The sequence below is a fragment of the Symsagittifera roscoffensis genome, chromosome 1 (assembly GCF_963678635.1).
Source record: "Symsagittifera roscoffensis chromosome 1, txSymRosc1.1, whole genome shotgun sequence".
Lineage (NCBI taxonomy): Eukaryota > Metazoa > Xenacoelomorpha > Acoela > Convolutidae > Symsagittifera > Symsagittifera roscoffensis.
Genome location: NC_087062.1, coordinates 55597267 through 55622943, shown reverse-complemented (window position 1 = coordinate 55622943; position 25677 = coordinate 55597267). Strand labels below are relative to the sequence as shown.

Here is a 25677-nt window from a genome sequence, read left to right as displayed (position 1 = left end):
CTTCTGAGCCGGATAATTTTGCCGCTTACGCGTTAATGAAACGATATCAGTGCTCTTTAAACTATCCGGACAAAAACAAATCTGGACAATTTAAATTTGTTCTCTCAAATTAAATCGAGAAACAAAACTATTGAAAAAGGAAGTCTAGGAGCCAAAATTATCAAGAATTTTACCAGATTTACCAGAATGTTGTTTTTTGGAAAATCGGGCCCAAATCGTAATTTTTACGGTATAACGGTTTTTCAAATTAAAAAAAAATCGCTCCATTTCTTAGGAGAAAAAAAGTCGTACCAATAAGATTGTAAAACTTTCATGGGCTGAGAAGAGGCTCAATGGGCTGCATAGGCAACAACTAAATTGATTCGATAGCTTCAAGCTAATTTTTGTTCGACCTTAAGCAGCAAACTACCCATTTTAGTGTAGAACTTTTGTCCCGAGTTTCACGAAATAAATTTTTTGGCTTTGATTCTGAAAAAAAAATTTAAGCAACTTATATTCACAACAACTTTTGCGCATGAATTTGTGATTTTTTTCATAATGTATCATAAAGATTTGAATTGGTACATTTTGCAATTATCAAAGCCCTATAATTTGCAAAATTTATACCAGGTGATTGGTTTTTTTTTTAAATTTTGAGCTCAATTTATTGATTGCTTTCAAATGAGTTACCAAGTTTAATTCAAAAAACGCTAGTTAAAATCTCTAAATGGGTCTGAAGAAAAAACGCACTGAGCATATATATTCTGTCACTTCTTCTAAAAGTCAGAAAAAAATCGCAGTAACACTTTGGTGGGAAACTTCGAAATTTTCGAAGTTTCGAAATTTTAGAGAAGTGGTCGTAGAAAAAAAGTTTTTTTTTCGACCACGTTGACAAAAATATTTATATGTTTTGAGCTTGATTTTTAGCTCTTCTAATTGCTCTTCTAATACATCAGTTCTTCTAAAATGTTTTCTGACATTTCGTGCAAATTTGATAGGTTGCTTGTGTCTTTTTCTACATGGTGTGGCTAACTATCTCTTTTTTTTTCACGAGCAGAAGGAAAAATGGACAGATTTTGACGCTCCTACTTGTATTCAAAATTTCTGTCATTTTTACTTGTCTCCCATTTTGTCTCACTTCAAAATCACTTTTTTGCTAATCTATGAACAGTAATCCAGAGCACATTTCATTTTCCGTTGTGAAAAAACAGTTGCTTTTAGTAGTTTTTTTTAAATAAACAAGAAAAACGAGCCGTGTTTTTACAGGGAATATGGCAGGACGAAGACGCACACGACTACATAGAGGAAGCTGGCTTTTCCCTCCTCAAGATAGACGTGAACAATGTGACCTTGAACTATTCCACTGGACAGAGCTTTTCTGCAATCACGGGCGACTTCAAGTGAGTCATGCAAAACTTGCCCGAGGATTTTGGTTCTAAATTTGGTATGAACCTTATAGCGAGACTAGTTATTAGTGAAGGGTTCTATTTTTAAAATGTGCTTATTTTTGTTTGGATAGCCAGAAAACACTGAACAGAATCAGTATTAACCGAAAGGATACCAGACAACCTTAAATTGCCTCTAAGTAAATCAAACTTCAGTTTTAATTTCTGTTGAGATTTTCGATGCAAAACATATTCGGTTCATCAGAAAAACGAAAGTCACCAACGGTATTAATTTTTCGGTCCTAGCTATTATCAATGCATTCAGATTTGATGCATATCAGGCTGTCTAACTGAGCTGACCGCAGCCATGTCGAACATTTTAGTTTCACCAATGATTCAATGGCAAGAAACGTGATGGTTCTTTGCATCAAAAAGTTTTAAAAAACAACTGTGAGCACAAAAACATGTTTTGTTTCATGCTGGTCCGTTTGATCACAATATTTCAATTTCTCACTTCTTCATTTATTTTCAGTTTTTCCCTGCTTAATTGTTCTGTCAGAGCAATAGAAGCATGTGCTGCAAACTTTTAAGCAGTTTTAATGTCCACAACTTTGGTTCGAATCAATCCAGGATTTTAGGATTTAAGAATTTCCCAGAGTGGGGCAATTTTCACACTTTTGAAAATTGATTGACTGTGATGAGGCGACATTTAGTACCTCATTTGTTATATTGCCTTTTGCAGCCATGCTGCAGATTTATTATACCAGTCCGCTCAAGGTCACTGGTTTGGCCTTTCTGAGTGACACACTGTGTGTGATTCACTCTTATGTTCTTTTCATCGCTTGTTAGATGTAAACTTTATTCAACACTTTTGTTAAACCTATTTCTATTAGTCAGAGCCTGACTAACTAAATCTAAATAACCAAGAATCTAAACAACCAATCTAACAATTCACTATTACGAACAACCTAGTTTTGTCCTCTAAATCTCGGCAAATGTCATGGCGCAGCCAGCAGTTCCTGTGAACGAAGACAGGACTGACCTATTGGGTATTCCTCCGTTTTGGGCAAAACCTTCGATTAACCCGCCTTTTCTTTGGGAATCCTGGATTGGACAAATCTTCCTGGCAGTGGGGTTGAAAGATAATCTGAACCCGCAGGATGTCTTAACAGAACCCGTGGAGGTTATAGACGAACCACCTCCAAACGCTGAGACTGTAGGTGCAACGGAAACCGCTGCGGAGACCGATGCACGTCTCCTCAGAGATCAGGCAGCGATTCGTCGTGTTAATGACTTCAATACCGAGCGCAGAAAGAAAGGCCCTAGAATATGGCTAAACTGGTTTTATCACGAAGCAGAAGCCCGTCTGAAGTCACGGCTGTTTTTCGCTCTAGGAAACGAAGGAAAAAGACGCTTCGCGTATTCTTACCCGCATACGGACATTAGTGTTACCTCGTATCGGGATTTTCACCAGGCTTGCGAAGTACTATTCAAGATAGAACGCGATTATACTGTCGAGCGCATTAAACTGTACAATAACACCTTTATGTTGGAAAATGATACTTTTTCTTCATTTTACGCTCGTCTCAGTGCTCAAATTGCCTTGTGTAATTGGCCACGTGCTCAAGAGAGGGATACTCTGAAAGATCTTTTCATAAGACGAATTCGTGATGTGGATGTTCAACAGCAATTGATTAAAGCAAAAGCAAACTTAGAGGATACATTTCAACTCGCCCTGGAGTGTGAAAAGGGAGCTAGCACGTCGGCTCAGTTCCAAAAACTACTCCCGCATAACCAGGTTACCGGCATCAAGGTAAAACATGAGCCCACTTTCTCGATACAGTCATCTAGAGGAAAGCGGAATACTCCTCAGAACAACTAATATCGACAAAACACACAAAGTAACAAAAGCAACAAAGCATGCTATTTCTGTGGCAATCCTTTTAGCCTGGAACACAGAAAGTCTTGTCCCGCTCGAGAGGTTACATGCAATCTTTGCAAAAAACGAGGTCACTTTGCCAAATGTTGTAATTCATCAAGACGGAGTGTCAATTTGGTCGATGATAGTGAGGCACTGACAGACCCCTCAATCGATTGCAACTTTATAGATGCAGATTATGATAGCGAACCTGAATACAGTGTGTTGCAGCTAGAAAGTGCTGTTCAGATAGATAGCATTGAGCTCCTCAGATCAAACAAGGGAAAACCAAGAAGTCTTAGTATCCAACTGCGTACGGGATTGAGTTTTTTCTATTCAACTATCGACACTGGAAGTCCGGTCTCATTTATTAATAAACGTACTTGCGATTTAATATTACAACGCAACCCGTCTTTCCAATTTCGAGATGTGGCACGGTACCCCATAGACACTCTTTCTGTCGATTACAATAAAAAACCGATTCGCCTCCTTGGCTCAGTTTGTCTCCCGATCTCGTCTAGTAGTTGGAAAATGGAAGAGGCTTGTTTCCTTGTCTCTGAGAACCAAACAAGAAACCTGTTGGATCTAGATCTGCAAGACCAACTGGGTGTAGTGACCACCCAACTGAGGGCCGAACACGTACAGCAACTTGAAGTTCAGAGCCAAGATCCTATCTCTGATTATTGGAGTTCTTTCTTCGCCAAAAAATACGCGCATGTGTTTAATCGATTAGGAAGATCAAAGAACCACAAAGTGTTTACAAATTTCAAGTATCCTTCGGTACCGCGTCAAGTGAAGGGACGTAAAGTCCCAATTCACATCCAGGATAGAGTCGCTAAAGAGATCAAACAATTGGTAAAACAAGGTCACATTGAGAAATTGGATAATGTACAACCGATTATTTCATAGCACCCATCGTACTAACCGCCAAGAAGGACGGCTCGATAAAACTCGCCTTAAACGCTAAACCGATGAACGCGCAAATGTGGAAGAATAAATACCAGATGCCAAATATTCACGAACTTGTTGATTCGGTGGCCCAAATAATCACTAAAGACGTACCTGGCACCGTCTGGTTCACCTCGTTAGACTTGAAATATGCCTTCAGTCAGCTCCCGATGTCATCATTTACCAGCAGTCACTGTAATTTCAATATTTTGTGTGGAGATGCTACGGGGACTTATCGATTTAAGACAGGGTTCTATGGGTTGACTGACATGCCGACTGAGTTTCAAAAGGCGATGGATTGTACCTTGCTCGGATTAGAAGGTGTAATCTGTTACTTGGACGACATCCTAGTAGTCACGAAGGGAGATGTCCAAGATCACAATAAATTGGTCGAGAGAGTGATGCAGCGACTCGACGCAGAAGGCTGGGCATTGAAATTCAGTAAGTGCGAGTTCTCAGTAAACCAGCTAACTTGGTTAGGTTACGTTATAAATGAGCACGGGTACTCTCCGAAATTTTCAAAGATTGATGCGGTCCGATCACTGAAACCCCCCAAAACTTTAAAGCAGCTCCGCTCGTTAATGGGGACGTTAAATCATTTGCAACGATTCCTACCTGACCTACACACCTATACCGTTCATTTTCGAGAATCTTTAAAGACATGCAATAAACAGTCTTTCCGTTGGGGGGAGGCACAAGATAATGCCTTCAAGAGTATTATAAACCTGTTGGCTAACATTCCCAACTTATTCCATTATGATTCTTCAAAAAAGTCTCGGGTAAAATGTGACGCTAGTCATAACGGGTTAGGAGCATGTTTGGAACAGGAGATCGAGCAAGGGGTTTGGGCTCCAACTGCGTTTGCCTCACGCTTCCTAAATAATGCTGAATCAAAGTATAGTACGAATGAACTTGAATTGTTGGCGATCGTTTGGGCGTGCGAACATTTTCGTACTCATTTGTTGGGAAATCGTTTTCAAGTATTAATCGACCACAAAGCCATCATTTCGGCGCTAAGCGAAAATTATAATAACAAATCCTATCAGTCGCGCCTTTCACGTTGGGCGGACCGGTTACTACCCTTTGACTTTGAAGTTATTCACGTGCCTGGGGTTACGTTAGGCATTGTGGACTGCCTTTCTCGACATCCAACCTTTTCAGCTCCAGCGCCATCAATTTATGATGAACTTTTTGTTGTAAAGTCTATTGAGGCTTTTAATTCGGCCTTATCATTTATTAATACATTCAATATACTTGATTCGGCTAGTAAAATATGTTCCCAGTCGCAAGAGGTCGTTGTGCCTCAAACTCTGAAATCAAACTGTTTTCTCGACCAATCAAATCACGTTATGCAAATTCGCGCGTACGGTCTCTCACCGAGTGAGGGCGTTAAGTCATGTTGTTACGAAATTGACCAATCAGAAACCGGTATGCTAATTAATAATCGTAAACCAATTTCGCTTTTCTGGATTCATTGTCTCCGACCTGAATTATTCAAAGATAGTTGCAAATATTCCTTCTCATCTTTTTCTAACTCAAATCAATCTCTTGTATCTCACTCATCTATCAACTACAACATGAATCCATCTGATCCTACTGGTTCCCATCCTACTGCATTACCACATTCTGCTCTTCAACATACTAACGACAAACCAATAACTCAACCAACTAACCTTACTAAATCACATCCGTCACACAGTTCTATGGAGGATCAAGCAGAACTTCTCTCTTTTGTCGAAAACTTCACTTTGAGTTCCCCTAACTTTCGTCGGCCGAGCCCGCGCCCTTCAGTAAGATCTCGTCAAGTAGGACGAATCTCTTGCCTGGACCAGGTGCGCCAACGTAATCGGACACGAGAGCGTGCGGCGAAGACCCGATTTGTGGCTGCTAGAACTGCCTCTAGAAGGGAGGGACACAACCAGCTTTTGGAAGCTATGAAGAAGTGCCGATTATCAAGACCGGGGAGAGTCCAACTTGCTGATAAAGTTGGTGTGTACGCAATCAATGGTGGAAAACCTATTGTATCAAAGTCAAGGAAAGAAATTGTGGGACTACCAGGCTTATTCGACGCGGACCTTCTAGCCGAGCTCACGGAGGAAGACTGATTTTTGGGCCCGATGAAACGAGCTATTAACAGCAAGGACGTTTCCAGTTTTAACAAACTCGGATCTTACATGGCCCAATTGTGGCCCAAGGCAGCGGTCGTCAACAACTGTGTGATAATTGACAACAAACTGGCCATCCCAGAAGTTTTGAGACCAGCCGTCCTTGCCCGCCTTCATCGGTCGCAACCTAGCCAAGAGGCCATGATGTCAGCCTCAGAGTATATTTGGTGGCCGTTCTTGAACCGGCAGATAGTCGACACCTGCGAGAAGTGCCGCGAGTGCACACTGTATGGTAAGAACCTAAAGCCCGTTAAAACTTTTCATTCCGCACAATCTTTGCCCCAGTTGACGGGGCCAAATCGGGAGTTGCAGTTAGATTTTGCTGGTCCTATTTTGGATGACAAAGGCGTGAAAATATTCCTCTTAGTAGCTATCGATCGCTTCTCGAAATTTCCTTCTGTACTTATTACTAAAACTACTGGGGCTAAAAAGGTTACGAAATTTCTTGAATCTTATATCCGAATTCATGGGTTACCTCATTCTATCAGGACTGATCACGGCTCTGGGTTTAAAAACGACATGGTACAACAATTTTGTTCTAGTAAAGGCATCAAACATATCCTTTCTCCAGTCGGAGACCATCGAGGCTCCGGTCTCGTTGAACGTATGATACAGACTATAAAACGCAAGTTAGGCACTAAACAACTGGACCCTAATATCGGTAATTTTAAAGAAGTACTTCATCGAATAATAGAAGATATTCGTAAAAATAATCATTCTACACTTAAGAAGTCACCATTTGAAATGCACTTCGGACGTAAGCCCAATACTGAATGGTCACAAGCTTTTCTTAATATAGTTAATTCTGATTCTTCAGCACAAGGACTCGAACGCAATCTCTTAACGCCGGACCAAATTGCCAGTCAGGACTATAGTCGGGATCGTGTCAAAGTGGTGCCAAGGGGCAGTCTCAGTCCTCAGATTACTCCGCGCTTCAACCCAATGTTCTCACTAGAGGGAAACATTGCTGAGAGTGAACCGTACAAAGCGCTAGCTGATCTCGCCCGGGTGGCTAATAACTGGACACAACAGAAGAGGAATCTCCCGCCAGATGGGGGAAAGCGGGTTCTACAGGAGCTGTCGAGTCGCCATTCGGATTTGGCCCAGTCATTAAAAACAGGCCTTTCTCGCAAAACGCTATGCTTCGCCGAAGACCGATCAGCTAATACGCCTCCAGGGGCTCCGGATACTGTTCGTCGTTTACCGACACTTCAACCCCGTCAGCAGTCCAAAACAAGTAAACTAGAAAAACTCCTTTTATCCGATCCTAACCGTGTGAGAGTGTTTAGAAAATGTGCCATTCTGCCAGATGACACAGCATAACCTTCCCGCGACAGAAATAAAAGTGACTAAAGGCCTTATGAACAAAAAAGTGTTGCGACGGAGGGTCAGAATGTTCTAGAATTTTTATTTTTAAAATTTCGATCGGAAGAAGAACATTTCTGAGAAATAGAAAAAAGACGGCCATTTTGAATAAAAAAAGACGAAAATCAGAACAACGATAGAAATTGTGAAGAACGGTTGTATCAGAGACAGAAAAACACGGAGCCTCTTATCGTGGCAATAACACACGATAAGGACCTTAGTGACAGATATTTGTGGAGACGGAGGCTTCAGTGGGGGGAAGAGAAATACCACGGAACCCTCCCGGGACACGAAATATAGGAGATAAGAGTGTTATCTCAAGAAAATCACGGGAGCGGAGGCTTGGTCCCCCAGAGACTGTTATATGTGAAGGGACTGTGAAAACTGACTATAACAGCTGCTGTAATGTCCTAGATCGTAATTAACACCGTTATTATTTAATATTTCAGAGCATGAGTAGATAGAAAAAGGAAAGGGTCAATCCATCTCCAATGGATTTAATATAAAACTGTCACACAAAAACATATAAAAATAGGTTGTTCGAGCCGTGTTTTTAATGACAATCACGTAGTCTGAGGATCCGAGACTCAGCTATGTGGTTGTGTTCGCATGCAAACGAAAGCTGATCAAAAGTCGTTTGACTGATGGCCTAAAAATGGTAACTTTTTACTTTGCCCTAAACAGACCAGAAAATCAACTGGCAAGGTCGAGACGGTGAAAAACGAGTAGAATTAAGGTAACTGACGCCTGCCAGTCGTTGATAGGTACTTTTTCTACGCTCCGTCGCTGTGTGATATTTGGGCGAATGTTACATAGACGTTTTTATGGCGCTCCTGGGTGGGCCTGTTAAAGGCATGAAACCATCATGATCAGCAAGCGTTTCAGCGACGTACCCTCCGCTCCGGGCGTATGCCCGAGTTAGAGGCCTTAATGACCGTTATTGTACTAGGGGGAAGGTGCGTACCCTCCGTCTAGTGCAATTTAGCTTTTTAACTTAGTTAACACCGAAAATTCCGGGGGCCGGAGGGTTAGGTGGGAAATCTAGAGCCCGCTTGTCCTGAGGTCCCAGGACCAAAAACAATTAAAGAGAAAGCGTAAAACCAAACAAAAATAGTGTATAACCAAGAAAAAGCCAAAAACAAATTTATTTAAAAACAAAAAAAAAGTACAAAAAACAGTAAAAAAAAAAAAAAAAAAAAAAAAAAATCCAAAAAAGACCAAAAACAGTAAAAAACATAAAGTGACAGTTTATATGTTATTTCCGGACGAGATGTGATCTGACCTTCCTATTTGTTGTTGTTTCAGATTGATTTATATCGTTTCTGATAGAGAGATTGTGTGTTTTGGTGAAGGGTTGGGTACCCTCCCTCGAGTGTAATTTGAGTGTTTAAGCACGTTAATGGTGATTTTGCCGGTGACCGGAGGGTAGAGTGGCAGGCTGATCAACGTGTTCCACACTCAACAGGGACATCAAGGACAACATCCGCAACGACTGTTGGGTATCGTTGAAGCAATTTTAGTATCGTTCGGGTACTATTTCTTTAAAACTTAAGTGGTGGGGGGCACGATTGGCGCGGTCCGATTGTACCCTCCATCGATTACAAATTTCCGAGTTAAGGGTCTTAATTCGGATATTTTGGTGCAAAGGAGGGTATAGTACTATTCATCAACGACTATTAATAGATTATTATCCTTATTATATATTACTTATCTCCTATTTAGACCCAAGAAACATCCATTTTTTGTCGGAAATTACCAATTTTCGACCAAACTGTAGACCCCCAAATTTTCGGATATCCGAGCTTTTCCGATAGGCAAAAAGCTTTTATATAGAGAGTAGCCACGTAGTTCGATCCCCTTTATTAAAGAAACCGCGTGAGCAAAGATTCAGTAGAAGTTAGAAAAACGAGAATTTTTCGACCAAAATTTTGATAATTTTCTGTATTTTGTCAATCTGTTTTGGGGATCGATTTTTTGAGTTTTTAGAGTTAGAGCAATAAAATTTTTTGCGTTAGGAGCGTGCTAGCATAACGTGCTAGGTTACTAGAGAAATTTTTGGGTAACCCTCCGAGTAGCTCCGTGGATAGAGCTAACGACTTAAGGTTTGGAAAAGGAAGGAATCGGAGGGTCCAAATTTGATAGTTTTTGGCCAAATTTTTGTTTCTAAACCAATTTTGGTCCGGTTTTTTGCATCATTCCAGTGCCGTACAGGGCTGCTACGCTCATTTCAAGTATTTTTAGGCACTCTCGACCGGAATTGCGAAAAAAGTCTTTCAGATCCTATACAGGTGGTGAAAAAGGCCATTCTGACGAACGCGTTTTTGGCGATTTCTCAAAGACTAGTTATCCGATCGGGATAATTTTGGTACCATAAGTCGACGTTTTTGACCACTTTTCCGAATCGCAACCGTTTTTGGGTTGATTATTTCGGAAAAGAAAAATTTTTTAGAATTTGTTGGTTCGGAGGGTCCAAGTAACGGGCAACCCTCCGAGCGGCAGAAAATTTTATCAAAACATCTTTTTATTCAACTGGGAAGGTTGACCGTGTCAGCCAACCTAGTTTTAAGTCAGGTAGACCGCTTTCAGAGGCTTTACTGCGGTGATTTAACCCTTTTTCTTGATTTTGGGGGAACCCTCCGAAGTGACCCTCCGGAGTCAGCTAAGCCCTTTAGCAACCCTCCTTAGTGGAAAATTTCCACGAGATCACCCTAAGAAGTTGAAACAGCTCCCCCTAGAACCCTTAGCTTATTTTGACGTTTTTGAAGCTAGTAGGAGAACCTTCCAAGTGAGATCAGAAAATTTGAAAATTTTGGAGGTACCCTCCGAAGTGACCCTCCGGAGCGTATTAAGCATCTTATTGACCCTCCTTAGTAAATTTAGGGGGACCCTCCGAATTAGCTTGGGTGATTAAGATACCCTCCTAAGTAACTTGAGTGATTGAGGTACCCTCCGAGGTAACCCTCCGGAGTGTCTTAAACCTTCTAGCGACCCTCCTTGTAAGAGACTTGAGTAAACCTTCTGTGGCAATTTGGGAAACGGAAAATATCCATTTAATTAGGATCATATTAGGATATTAGGCGTGCTTATCAGGGTCATAAGAACCCATTCTGACCCGGAAATTCGTGATCAACTTTGGATTCTATATTGGGTGTATTAGAAGTACCCGAACAAGATTTTTTTTTTTTTTGATTGTGATTTTGGTTGAGTGGTTGCCTTGAGCTACTTAATAGGAAAGTTCGGGCAATCCGGGAACAAATAAAGGAAGACCTCGGTGGGTGTATTAAGCAAAAACACACCCACTTGAGAAGAAGAATTGTTCCCTACTCTCGTGCACTTGGAGCAGTCCGAGTGTGGGAGAGCTTTTTCATAGATTTGACGAATTTTCGACCAAGAGGTTGCCTTGAGCTACTTAGTAGGACAGCTCGGGCAATCGCAGGACACCTAAAAGAAGACCTCGGTGGGTGTATTAGGCAAATACACACCCACTTGAGAAGACTGTGTCCTGGGCTTCGTTCTTTCGGATCGTTCCGATTGGGGGAAGTCTTTTTCTTTAAGACTAAGTTTTATTTATCTATTTCTGAATCATCACTGCTTTTTATCGAAGATTGTTTAATTTTAACAAAGCAGTGACTTGATAAATTGTGTGGCGATAAATTGATACTGACAAAAGGTCGCTGTCACCTGTAGGATATTCTTATCTGATTATCGATTGTGTTTTGTGTGTCGATTATATCTTGTGGAAACTTAGTGATACTGTTATACTATACAACCGGGTTGAGTTAGCATTATATCAATACTGGGTAGACCCTGTGTGTAACTTTAGCTGAGTCACTAATTTAGTCGTGAGAGATCTAAGAGACATTTTGATACTGACGGAATCGAGTAGGCAGCGTTAAGTGATTTAACTAAATCTTGTTTGTGGTACGTTTGCATTGCCATCAAATTACGAATACTTTCATTTTGTACAAAACTATGCAGCGCAGGGACTCGTTAGGATCGACTACTAAAATTCCCAGGCTAAGCAAGGGAAGCACGCGGAAATTTAGAACTAGGCGTAGCCAAACCTCGTTTAGCAGCGCTTCCGACGCGTTTGCTGAAGACGAATCGACTAAAGGTCAACCTGATCTTTCAGTGATCGAAATGAGACTAAGGAGCGAGAAAAACCTTGATGGCAATCAAGGGCGGAGCGCCGAGGCCGAGCCTGCGAGCGAAACGCCGGTGGATCCCTTTGACGAAGGGGAGCGAACGCTCATTCGACCCGACTTTGAGCCAGACGGGGTCCTCGAACGAGAGGAAGTCGAGAGGACAGAGGAGACCTCGGAGCGTTCCGAGGTCGAACCTCGGGAGGAAGTGTTGTACAGGGGAATGTCCAAATCAGAGACTAAGAGCTATAAATGGAGAAAGGAACCTTCACATCTGACAAGTGCACACTCATCCTTGGCCAAACAGAGTAACAACGCGATGATGTCGAGTATGAGTCCGGGTGAAGAGCAGACGTTCTCGAAGGCCAAGAAGAGTTGGAAGTCCTTGTACGACGAACGCATGGCGTCACTACCAACTGTAGGTTTGACTTCCAGTGATGACTACCCGGAGATAACCCATCCGGATGTGAACTTCACACCGTGCCCAAGGAACGACATGAGCAGGGAGGCATCTTCTGCCTCGCCGACCAGGCCTATGTCAGATGGGATAACGATGGGAGCATCATCAACGTTTGACAGACTGATGACGTCAATGCACAAGCAAAAGGGCGGTGCGTCATCAAGTACTAGGCTACAGCCACAGTTGACCTCGTCTTCTCTGGGGCTAACCCCGCCACTGGGGGCAGCTGGTGACATAAGTGATATGTTCGCTGGTGTGATGAATGGCCTGGATGAATTGAGGCGAGACATGACTAAGCGGATAGATCAAGTTGACGAGAGAGCTCACCATGGTCGAGAGAATTTGAAAGATGAGCTAACGCACGTGAAGTCGCAGGCGAGGTTTGATCAGGCTCAATTGATTCGTGACACCGATCAATGCCTGGCCGAGAGCCTGGCTCAGGCAAACAAAGAGTCAGAGGAAAGAGAGGCTAGGATGACAAGAGAGATCGAGCGATTGTTGAATGATCATGATAAAACCTACGCCCAAACGATGACTGGCCTGGAAAGGAGGTTGGACGCCAAATCTGACTTGATGATGCGGAAGCTTGACGCGATCCTGAATGGGAATAATTGGCAGGAGCATTCCAACTCAAGGGAGCGCTCACGCCATGCGAATGTTGGAGATGGTACGGGCAACAGTGCCAGAGCCCAGCAAGGCTCGAGAACGAACTACGAACATAGAAACAAGGAGCGGCCAAGGGCAGCCCCGCAGAGGCCTGGCTGGACAAATCCAGTCCCACCGGAGGCAGATGCCACCCCGGAGACAAGATTGCCAACCGTGCCACAAGTCAGTTCAGTACCAGATCTGACTACAGTCTCACAAGACACAACGATGTATGCCTCGATGTTTGAGCCTCTGAACAGATCTCTTGAAACATTCATCACCAAGCTCTCGAAGTCAACCGAGAGAGGAGAGAGGTCAAGAAGAACACTGAAAAAGCCGAAGTCATATAAAGACGAGTCAGACGGCTGCATTGATACTTGGATAGAGGTGATGAAGTTACACTTTGAGGAAGAGAATCTCTCCAAGAAACAAGAGTGCAGCGCGCTGACGAGCAACCTAGAGGGTACTGCATTAAATTGTGTAATGGCGAAAAGAGCCAATGAGAGAGACAGCGCTCGCAAGATATTCGACATCCTGCTGAATCGTTTCGGCTCTGGAGTACAAGGGCACCAGGCCATGGTGAAGTTCGAGAAGAGGCGTCAGAGAGATGAAGAATCAATAGATAAATTCTTGGACGACCTTGAATTGCTCAGGAGGAGGAGCAACCCGGATGAGAGAATATCCGAACGAAACTTGGCGATCGCTTCGAAGTTCATGGATGGTGTAAGGAGTGAGGAGTTGAAGACGATGTTGGCCACTCACTTCACCCTGTCGCTTGACCAGGTACCCACGCCCGACGACTTGCGTATGAAGTCACGCGAGTATTTACTGATAAAACCGAGGGCGCAAAACCGTTACAGCAATTATGGCAACTATAGCGGGACAAACACTGGTGCGAATTCCAGTTGGTACAAACCTCGCGATGACATGGACAAGAGGAGGTCGTGTGCGAATTGTGGTTCGATGGACCATCACGTTTCTGCGTGTTCTGCATACAAACAGAACATGAAGGCCATAGGCTACTTTCTCGAGGACGCTGACGCGACCGACGAGGATCATGAAGAGTACGTGAGAGGGCTCATCATGAAATATGGTCCGAGGTGTTTCTTCTGTAATTTGGAGGGACACTTCAAGTCGGATTGTACTCAATTTTGGGACGCAGTAGCGGACGCGAAACATCCCCGCCACGAAGAGGCGCTTTCGGGTGTCAAGGCCAGTCGAGCACGTCTGATGAACGAGGCTGAATCTCGGAGAAAGGAAACGACACCGAGCACCTTTGCGACCAAAAAGGTTAAGACATGGCCTGACGAGGTGGTAGCCTCGAACCTCGAAGCAGAGTCGTCTAGTCCACTCAAGGTGGATTACGGCCTGGCGGCAAGGACAGCGCTGCAGAATGTCAAACAGCACCTTGCCACGAAAGAAGTGGAGCAATGGGTAAGGTCGGAGCTGGAGAGCACAGATCTTCGGGAAAGTCTTAATGTCCTGAGTAAGACGACAAGAGCAGAAGATGAAAAAGAGCCCAAGAAACAGGGACTAAAACTGAACGTTATATCTGGCAAGACTTTCGGCATGGCGAAGGCAGGGACCAAAATAATGTCTATCATCTCAGTCGCAGGGCACCAGGTGGTCAAGAACCTGAGCGAGCCATCCGAGATTACACTGGTCCACCTGGACATCTATGCCGACTACCTGAAGGAGAAGGATCCCAAACTGGACTCCAGGGCAGTGCGAGCGCTGCTCACAACGGGAGGTCCGAGGCTGATGAAAGTGGACGGACATTATATCGATGTCCATGGCCCTTACCCGATTCTGATGAACGTGGATGGCATCAATATCTACACGAAAGCTCACATAACTGATGCGAACGATCAGGTTGGCCGGATATACATTGGTCAAGAGGAGCTGAAGGTCAGACGAATCGGACACAACGCGATGCTCGAACAAGATGCTGTGCATATTGGTTGCGAGGCAGATCTGGCCGCACACGTTCTGGACGTGCAAGGCAGACAACTTTCAGTAAAGGGGCTGCTAGACACGGGAGCAGTGGTTAGTGTCATGCCAATCAAAACTTGGACCGACATGGGTTTCGAAAGATCGGATCTCATACCGACAAACATCAGGTTGGCAGCTGCCAATCAGGGAGCGATCTATGTCGCCGGACGAACCCCGATCATCTCACTGCAGCTTGGAGGAAGACATCTTTGGATGAGCTTCCTAGTAGTAGAGAATTTGGATGAATCCGACCAGTTCATCCTAGGAAGGGATTTCGTTCGCAACTTTGACGTCACGATTGATCTCAATGACGGATTGATTAGGATCAAGGATCCTGAAAGAAAGTATGAGAAAAGACCCCTTAATAAGAGCTTAATTAATCAGGCCAAGGTGCCGATTTTTCTGGATCGAAAAGTTAGATTAAAACCGAACCAAGCCGTAGTAGCGACGTTTAGGATGAGGAACTTGAATGAACTCAGCAATGACAGACAGGTGTGTCTGGTACCAAATCCAAACAGTAAAAGCTCGGCTATTTTAGGAAGAAGCTTCTCACTCACTCAGAGCGGACTGTGTGTGAGTGTGTTATTGAACACAGAAGCAACAACAGTGACAATACAGAGGGGAAAGAAACTTGGCTACGCTTTGCCTCTGAACACAGACTTTCTGAGTGTGGAGAACTTGAAGAAGTTTGACGTAACTAAATGTCCATTACATGCGAACCAAGAATGTATAATGAAAAGAGTAATTGAATTGAAATCTTATAGGAAATTGTTTTCAATGAAGTCGGAAACAGATGATGGGCTGTCTAGTTGTTCCAACTTTCCTGAGAGGCCGACGGAAGCAGAGTTAGCAGCGAATAGGCCTGTCCTACCTGAGATAGAACATCTGAAGGGTAAAATATCTGACAAGGAACTAGATTCGCTTAGGGCGGTGCTAGATCGGAACGCAGACGTTTTTTCAAAGCATAAGGCCGATATAGGTTGTTGCAATTTTGTAGAGCACGAGATTGAGATAGAAGAGGGCTCGGTACCTCATAGGGAAGGGGCGAGAAGAATGACCCCAAATAAGTCAGAAGCGTGTAGGAAGGAAATTGAAATGTTAATGGAGTACGACATGATTGAGCCGTCGAAGTCCCCATGGGCTTGTGGCGTGGTCATGGCGAAAAAGAAAGGGGGACAACTCAGATTTTGTTGTGATTTCCGTTATCTGAACGCAGTGACTATAAAGGACGCATACCCGATTCCCCGCATCGATGAGAGCCTATCCAAGCTGGGAGACGCTAAGTTCTTCACGACGTTGGATTTGGGCTCCGCATTCTGGCAAGTGCCACTCAGAAAGCAAGATCGAGAGAAAACAGGTTTCGCGTGTGAGCTGGGACTCTTCCAGTGGAAGAGGATGCCATTCGGATTGTGCAACGCGACGGCCACATTCCAGCGACTGATGGCCCAGGCACTCACGAGCGTCACTAAGAAATACGGGAATCTCATCATGTGTTATGTCGATGATGTTGTGATTGCAACACCAACCCTAGAAGACCACATAGAGAGGTTGGAGGAGGTGTTTTCTTGCATGAAGCAGGCGGGTCTGAAATGCAAACCCTCTAAGTGTGAAATCCTCAGGGATTCCATAAAGTATTTGGGCCGCCTGGTTGACAAACATGGAGTGAGACCAGATCCTGAAGCGGTTGAAGCGGTGTTGACCTGGAAGGCACCTAAAACAGATACACAGTTGATGAGTTTTCTGGGATTCGCCAATTATTATCGTGAGTTCATCAAGGGGTATGCTGACAAAATATACCCCATGCAGAGATTGATGAGAAACAAGGGCAAAAAGTTCACCTGGACTGATGAGGCACAAGTCTCATTTGAAAACATCAAACGTGAACTTTGCGAGGCACCGGTCCTCGGCATGCCAACGGAGAAGGGAATGTTCGTGCTGGACACGGATGCATCAGTGGTTGCGATATCAGGCATACTTCACCAAGAGCAGGAGTGGAACGGGAGAACGGTTCTTCGTCCGATAGCTTATGGAAGTAAAGTCCTGAGTGACACTGAGATGAAGTACGGCGCACCAAAAGCGGAGATGTTTGCTGTGATCACGTTCGTGGAAAAATACAGGGCCTACCTGGGGAGTGCTCCATTCAAGTTACGTGTGGACATTCGTGCCCTTGCCTGGCTGAAAACCTATTCGATGGATCAAAGCTACATTGGTCGTTGGATCGTGCGCTTGGATGGATACCACATGATCATAGAGCACCGTACCCGTGACAAGCACCAGAACGCAGATAGCCTCAGTAAAAAGACAGAATTTTATGAGCGCCTCGAGGAGAAGCAGGCTAACCAATCAGAGATCAAAGAGGGGTTTTCCTTTCTGGACAAAGAAACCTACGATAAGCTGCCACTTACTAGGTGGTTAGACAAATCAGGACATCCTATACCTGGACACCCTGACCTTCCAGTGGAGACGGCCGCGGAGATAAAGCTTTTAGCCAGAGGCGAACCCGTTCCGTTGGACCTGCTAGTCCGATCCAACTTGGTACAGCAAGAACTGACCAGGCTGGGTATAAACAGCATCTCTTTATTGAATAAGATGGTGAACGTGGCGCCGGACGTCATGGGAAAACTCCGTGACTTGTTGGATAGGGAAGTGAATAGGCATGATCGTGAATGGATAGAGACCATGCAGAGGTTGACTGTCACCGAGAGAACGGAGAAGAGGCCAGTGTCCATTCGCAGCCGAGGCGTTGAACGGGATTGCAGGTCGATCGTCAACCAGCTGGTGACCTCGATGCCGAAAGAAGTATTGTTGAGAACTTCGTTCACTGAATATGGAACATCGAATCAAAACCAAGCTACTGAGGAAGTCAGGATCAGGTCGAAATCTAGCTTCACGAGGAGAGTGCACTTCACGGATGCAAAAGAGGAATACGAGCCAAGCCCAGATTGTTCGTCCGTGGACGAGACAATGTCCGGGGAGTCTGACACCTTCGAGCCAGTCAAGGACGTCTCCTCTGATGAGTCAGACACCTTTGAACCCGTGCAGGACGACTTGTCCGGGGAGAGGTTGACTAGACCACCTAGGGGCAGAATTTTGTCCGGGGAGTCGGGTTCAAAGCGACCGATGGACAGAGTTTTGTCCGGGGAGTCGAGAAACATCTCAGACAACTTGGAATATGATGTTGAGGAATCAGTCGACTCAAGTGGTGACTCGAGACCCCAGTCCTGGGACAACACGTCTGAAACAACTTCCAATTCCGATGTGTCAGAGATCGCAATCCACTCCTTGTTGGTAGACTGGAAGCAGCGTGGGCTGGACCGAGAAACACATCAGGATCCAGACAGGGACAGATACACCTCAGATGAAGAGGGCACTGTGGTAGATAATGCCGCACACGAGCTCGAGCTGATAGCAGTTTCAAAACGCCCAACCAGATTGCTGCCACATGGTACGGTCGTCCGTACCAATCTGGAACCATCTGTGCAAGAAGCGACGCCTTTGAAAAAGATATGGTGTGTCAAGTTGATGGACGATGCTCATGCTCCGGAGATAATGAGTGGGCAAATGGACGTGGTGAAGACGTATTTGAAAGCCAGGTACAGGCTGTCGGATCTCCTGAGGGCTCAACGAAATGATAGAATGACGAGCAGTCTGAAAAGATGGATCGAGAATGGAGCACCTGACAAGGGAGACTTGGAAGAAGACAGCTACAAAATCCTGAAGCAGTTTTACCTGAAGAGAAAAGACTTGTTGTACCTGAATAAGGACGGAATCGTAGCCTGTAAGCGCAAGGAGGAGGACAAGGTCCTTTATAAATACAACTCAATAGTGTTACCACAGTTGTACCAGACTGAATTGCTCTTTCGCTCACATGATCAGATGGGACATCAAGGCGTGGACAAAGTGTATAACAGGATACAAAAACGATTCGAATGGCCGGGATTGAAGAAGGCTTGTGAGAAATGGATAGCCGCATGCCTGTCTTGTCAACAGGCAAAGGATCCCAGGAAACTAAGGTTCCCCCTACAGTCAATAGAATCGTCAGGTTTCAACGAAGTGGTGCAAATTGATCATCAGAAAATCTGCATGACAGCAACGGGCTATAATCAGGTGCTGGTAATGATCGACCATTTTACGAAGTACGCGGAGGCAGCACCCTGCATGACAGCGTCGGCAGAAGAAACATGCGATCATTTGATAAACGTGTGGATAGCAAGGCATGGCTGCCCCATCACGTTCCAATCGGACAATGGCAAAGCATTCGTAGGTGATCTCACGAAAGAGTTAATGAAAAGGTCGCAGGTAGCGCAGGCCCACTCGACCACTTATCACCCGCAAACGAATGGCCTAGTCGAGAGGCAGAATCGCACACTGGTATCCATGTTGAGAGTCTACTGCTCACGCTATATGGATGACTGGGACAAGCACTTGCCGCAAGTGATGGGTGCTTACAACAGCACGGAGCATTCCACCACGGGAATAAGTCCGCATATGATGCTGACGGGTCATGAAAAAGCACTCCCGTTAACGTTCTTCTACCCTGAATATGAAGGGAAGAGGACAGCACCGCAAACGTACGTGCGGGACGTTATTAGAAGACAACAGGACCTCAATGACTTATGCAGGAGGAATACGCAACAGGCACAGATTAGACAAAAAAGGAGGTTTGATAAAAGGACGGCCGATGCAAAAGCCTACTCAGTTGGCGACTACGTCTGGGTGTTCCAGGAAGTGGTTCCACCAAAAGGAACCAAGAAACTATTAAAGAAATGGCGTGGTCCATTTCAGATAACAGAGGTGCATCAAGGAGGTCGTTTTTATCGGCTGAGCACCGGAAGAGCGGCTCATTACGAGAACATCAAACCACACAACGCCTCGTCCGAGGATTGGTGCATCCCAGCGGACATGCAAGAGGGAGACTATTTAATAGTGGATCCTGCTTGTGAAGTGAATGAAAGGGGTACTCGCGACAAGAACGACGGGAATGAGATGGTGGACAATTGTGATCTACCACTGGATCTCGAGTTGACTGAGCGAGTAGAGGTGGACGATGAAACTCTACCCTATGCCGAAGAAGACTGGGATTGCCCGGAACAAACCGAAATTGACAAAGGAATACAGCCTGACTTTCCGCTCACTATGGAGACACGCCAAAGTAAGAGGGGAAAAAACCAGAAGAAATACAATCCGTATGGCGAGGACTTCGTTGTAGACCGGATAGTAGTGAGTGATGTCATAGACTCGCTGGTGGGGCTGGACGAAGTAGCAATGCTAGAAGAAATCGACCTTGTGAACGATATGGATCAAGATTGGATCGACGATCGATCAGAACCGGAAGTGGAGTTCGAACCAGAAGCGGAACAGACTCATGAGCAAGAACTAACAAACTTGCGCGTGCTCGAATGGCTCCACGATCTGCCGACAGATCCAAAAGAGACGATCCTGACGATTCAGGACGTCGACAGAGACGGCGTCAAATACATCAGTCATGACAATACCGAGTCCAACTGGGTCGCCCCAGATGGTCCTCTACGTGTTCCACAATCCAACCTCGGTCTCCTAGACTTTGGGCGATCGACGGGGACGTCGATGGATATTTTTGTCCGGGGAGTGGGGGTAGGACTCACCCACACCGAAAATCTCATAATAAAAAAATTGAAATCGGCAAGGGAAACCGGAGAACTAGAGACAGAGGGCGAGAATGCTAAGAAACCACCTTTTGGACGAATCTTTGAATCGTATTTTGATCTCCCGAACCACTATTCGAACAATATCGTTATAACGGACAGCGATTTCATACTCACGGAACGCACGTGCGCCATAGCGATAACTGCGGACGTAAGCCTTAAAACAGCACTAGCGGCCGACTTTAAAAGAGAGTACAAGAATATCGAGTTTTTATGGAAACAGAGGCCGGGTGTAGGAGGAATGATAGCGTTACCCCCTTTTGCATCACAGATACCAGGGAAATATTTGTGTTTTGTGGTTACGAAAGCTACTGATAGGCAACACGTGAATCCGGAGAGCTTGGTATTGGCCTTGACTCGACTTAGGGATTTCCTGGTTGAGAGAGGTGTGACCTCTCTCTCGTTGCCAGTTTATGATCCCAATAGAGGGAAGCTACACCCGAGAGAGTTGTACGCTCTTGTGCATGTGATATTTTCAGAGACTGACATAGAGGTTTACTTACATAAAAAATACTATCTGAGCATATGCTAAGAATTGCGCTCGGTGATAAGTGGTTTTTATTAAGTTGCTCGATAAGAATTAGAGTCAAGTTTTAGGTTAGGCTTTAGGTACAGTATTAGGAATTAGGTTTTTATATGATAGTTTATGTGTTTATGTTGTGTTATTGTTATGATATGTTTTATGTTTGTGTCATCAAGGTGACAGCGCTTATTCGTGCTACTCTGACAAAGATAAAGGTGGACGATCCACCTTGGTGCTAAATTTTAAATCAGAATTGTGAAGAGAATTTCAATGGAGAGTTTTAAAGAATTGATTGATGTTGCATCCAAAAATGATGGTTCTAAGTCGCGACCTGTTTTTTAGATCTTGATTGATCGAAGATTGTTTACTGAACACTGAATCAGAGGAGACAGAAAGAAATTACACGACACGACAAGAAGAATCAACACGAAAAGAAATGGGTGACACGAACGAACTCATGGAATTCCTCTTAGCGAGTCTAGGAGCGACTCTAGACGAGATCTATCAGCGGCTGATCGATTGTGATTTTACACGAGAAGACCCGGGGTTGGCGATGTTTGTGGTCGCACTCCTCAATGCACTGGGAAGAGAGGGTCGAGGGAATCGCCCTACAGAAGTCGTGTTGATGTTGGCCTTCGGTGAGTCCGGGACCGCCGAGAGAGGCCGAAACCGATTGATGAGATGGAGGCGCGGAGAAATGTCTGGCCACGACCTGGCTCGTGAGCCAGGACTAGGTGAGCAAAGGGACCACCGGCTAGGTGAGATGCCCTTGCCCGTCCAACCTGCGCAGCCACTCATTGGAGCGAAGAGACAACGTGATGGGCCAGGCCCGTCACACTCTGTCGACTCTCCAACAGCTGCTCCTCCCCTAAAGAGAGTGAGAGTGAGCGAGATAGAGATCCAGACGTCGGAGACGATTGAGACACTGGAAAAGAAGGAGAGAGATCAGAGTGAGCTGTGTGCCAAACTTCAGGAGTACAGGGCCATAGCTCGGGAGAGAGACGAATGGAAAAAGAAATTTGAAGATCTGCAGGTGGCCTACAAGGAGGATGAGATAAAGCACCTGAAGGAGCTGTATATGGCGAAGGTGAGCCAAGTGTCACCGGAAATCCTGGCGAGCATGAGGTCCTCGGAGGGATGTAACGACACACGCCCCAGGACAACAGCGCAGGAGCTGTGCGCATCGAGAGGACCTGAGGTTCTGGATTTGCGTGCATCAAGGGGGCAGACTGTCTGCTTCGAGTCAGAGGTTTACGATTCCAGACCCTTCTGACACCTATCTAGCTCCTCAATTTCAGGAATCATTTAACCAAGTGGCCAGAGCCGCGATGGATGAGATCAACAGAGGCACTGAGCGGACACTGGCTAGGATCGTTCCTTCCCAGCGTCGTGATCATTCATCAAATAGCTCGGAACGAGCAACCCGCACGATAGCGTGTTCTGCGCCTGGTGGAGTCTTTGAGAAGTCTCGCGTGGTAGACATCAGGAAGAATCTGATGGCACGTCATCAGTTCACGCAAGTGCCAGCCGAGCATCCTCGAGCCTGCCTGAATGACATGAGCTGGAACCCCGCCACGAACGACCAAGTAATTCCCCCAGGGAGTCGCCATTTGATCATTGGAGACAGTTTGGTGAGGGATCTGAATGAGATCTTCGTCTATGGTCATACTACCATTCTGTCCTTTGGAGGAGCCTCAGTGGCTCAAGTCATCAAAATGATGGAGTTCCAGAGCGAGGATCATTTGGATACATTAATAATAATGCTGGGGACCAATGACGTCTCGAGAGCCCCCGTGACTCCGGAGAACAAGTGGGAACCTCTATTGGTGTGCCTATTGAACGAATTGAAAGATAAGTATAGACCCAAGCTCGTGATCCTGTGTACGATACCACCAAATCCTTTGGTGGGCACTATAGCTGCAGATTTCATGAATGGCAACGTGACGCGGTGGAATGAAATGACCCGCAGTCTGGTGAGAAACAACCCTGGCGAGTTGCGACTCCTGGATCTCGAAAATATGCTGCGCATGACTGACCACATCGCGCTCACTAAAGATGGAGTGCACTTCAATACCCAACGAGGGAGGCATTGGATTAATGATGTGTTTCAGACGCAATTGAGGGAAGTGGAGCAAGAGTCGAGGGCGACCGGTTCTTTGGCTCGGACCAATTCGACCGGAGGGAGTAGAATAAGGGCAACCGTGCCCGAATCCCTCGCCAACCGTCTAGGGCCCTTGGCGACGGAGACGGTTGGAGCCGCAACCGTCGCTCCGAGCTCGAACGTGAGAGACAGGCTGGGGACTGCTCCTCCTCCCAGGCCGCAAACGATTGGAAGCCGACTCGGCAGATCGGTGGAAGAGAACAACAGGAATAACTCCCAGACCGCGTCTAGGAGGAACGATTCGCCTGCCACGACAAATCCTGCTTCGACAGCAGGACCGTCTACAAGTACCGTGCCAGCGGAGGGAATTGAATCAGGCAGCAGACTGCTTTGGAATAGATCAGATCCTAGTCATTGGGGTCAGTATAAGACGGACATGTCGGCGAAGTTGAATATGAATACCTTGACGTGTCGGGAGGATGCGATGAGAATGACTGGCGGTGAAAGTCCCACAGTGTCTCGACTTTATCGGATACCGGGCGTGGATTGGCTGCTAGCAGAACAGGAGAGATTCAGCTCCTCGACCTCACTCCGACATGTAGACCTGGATGGATTACCTCATGACAATACCTTTGGACCTTTAAACACCCGGTCGCTCACCGACGTTCGAGATAGGACCCGGGAAAGGACACCACCTGTGCGCAAGGGCAAGTTCCAGACGGAGAACAAGCCCAATAACAAACATCACAAGATGTACAGACAATTCGCTAAACCACCCGGTCAGACGCCGGGCGAGTATTCGAGGGATTACCCCCGAACTACAACAGTGGTTGGAGACGATAAGAGATACGGGAACCTGAAGGCCCCAATAGGCGATGGCCTTTTTGCATCTTATGACCCCTTGGACATGAAGGCTGCCAAATATCTGGTTGTGGCCGGCTCCGATTATCTCTACACGCCCCGTTCTCTATTCTGGCCCGATGTGATTTTCTTAACGGCGCCTAAACTGGACTGGGGACAGGCGATAGGCATGATGATAAGTGTACGGAGAGTGGTCAGCATGGAGCCGCAGGTAATAGTGGTTGCAGGCTCAAATGATCATCTACAAAGCAGAGGCTTATTGTCACGTCTGACGGATGGATCGATCCCGAGTAACGAAATTATAGGGGAGGCGATAATGACACTGCTCTCGGCGATGGCCGAGGTAGAGGCAGCAGCAAGACAACGTTTCACCATGAATGTGGTGAAGGTGATCTTCGTATTGTCACCAGGCTACGCTGCGTTGCCTGAGCCCCTTCAATTTGTGTATACAATGGTCACGACGATAGCAGAGGGGATATTTAACGTGATAATTCCTGCCCCAAACAGAGTGGTGGACCCGGACAATTAGTATCCGTCCCGATCTGAGCTTCCCGCCGTTTGGGCTGACATCTCGAATGCCATACAGGGGCTCAGAGATTGTAGCACAACTAGGTTGGTGCTAGATGAAGTTCTGGGGTTGGAGCTGTCCAACTTTGCAAGATTATTGAAGCTAAGACCAGGGGTAGATGACGATCATCTATTAGTACAACAGGTGGCTGATGATCTCTGGTTCAGACAGATGGATCAGGCAGAGAATGAGCAGGGAAGGATGATCAGAAAGAACATGACGTCAGCAGAGGAGGACCTCATGGCAATGGCTTTGCGTACGAAGCCACACAACAATATATGGTTGTACCTGTCACCGAGGCTGTGCACCTTGGGTGAGGACGCGTTTGAACATGCGCCGGCAATAATTAAAGAGATACATGTGTATCTGAAGAATCTACTTAATGCCCGGGAGTTGGCTGGAGGCAAGATGTTGAAACTGATGCAAGACGTAAACACGATGTCGCTGGATAAGTTCCAAGCTGACGTGCTGGCCACAAAGGCACAGTACGAACGATCAGATGCTATCTTGGGTGGAATGGGAGTGGGATGGACGCCATCTTTCCTATCGACGTGCTATCCGAGGGCATCTAGGAACCTGATCGCGAGTTTCGTCAAAGACATCAGGAAGTTGTCGATTGGCCTGGTGCTAGCCTTATACGTGACATTTGGTCATGAAAACTTTGTGAAAGGACCGGCAAACCTCTTTACCCAAGCATTGGCCGATTTAAGATTGGATGGACTCCTGACTCTGATTGCCATGACCTATGGTCGACTGGGAGACTTGCTTGTGCTATTGCGTTACCCTGAACAACTACAGGGACCCAGTCGTGAGTTCAATGCACAGTTGGAAACTGCCTCGCTCAAGAAGATGAAAGACTGGAGGACTCTCCTACTTCAATACCTCTTGCAACAAAACAGAAGCGTCACAGGAGAGGACAAAGTGGCGACGAACGCAAGCGA

The 25677-nt window shown here is 45.7% G+C and overlaps 1 protein-coding gene across 2 annotated transcripts in view; it reads left to right on the top strand.

Annotated features, from left to right (window-relative positions):
• LOC134856819 (gamma-aminobutyric acid receptor subunit delta-like) overlaps positions 1–25677 on the top strand; it is a 106536-nt gene that overhangs the window by 35596 nt on the left and 45263 nt on the right. For both annotated transcript variants that reach the window (XM_063873102.1, XM_063873101.1), the window contains one exon: positions 1246–1379. In XM_063873102.1, coding sequence (XP_063729172.1) covers positions 1246–1379 — 134 coding nt within the window. The remainder of the gene's footprint in view (positions 1–1245; positions 1380–25677) is intronic.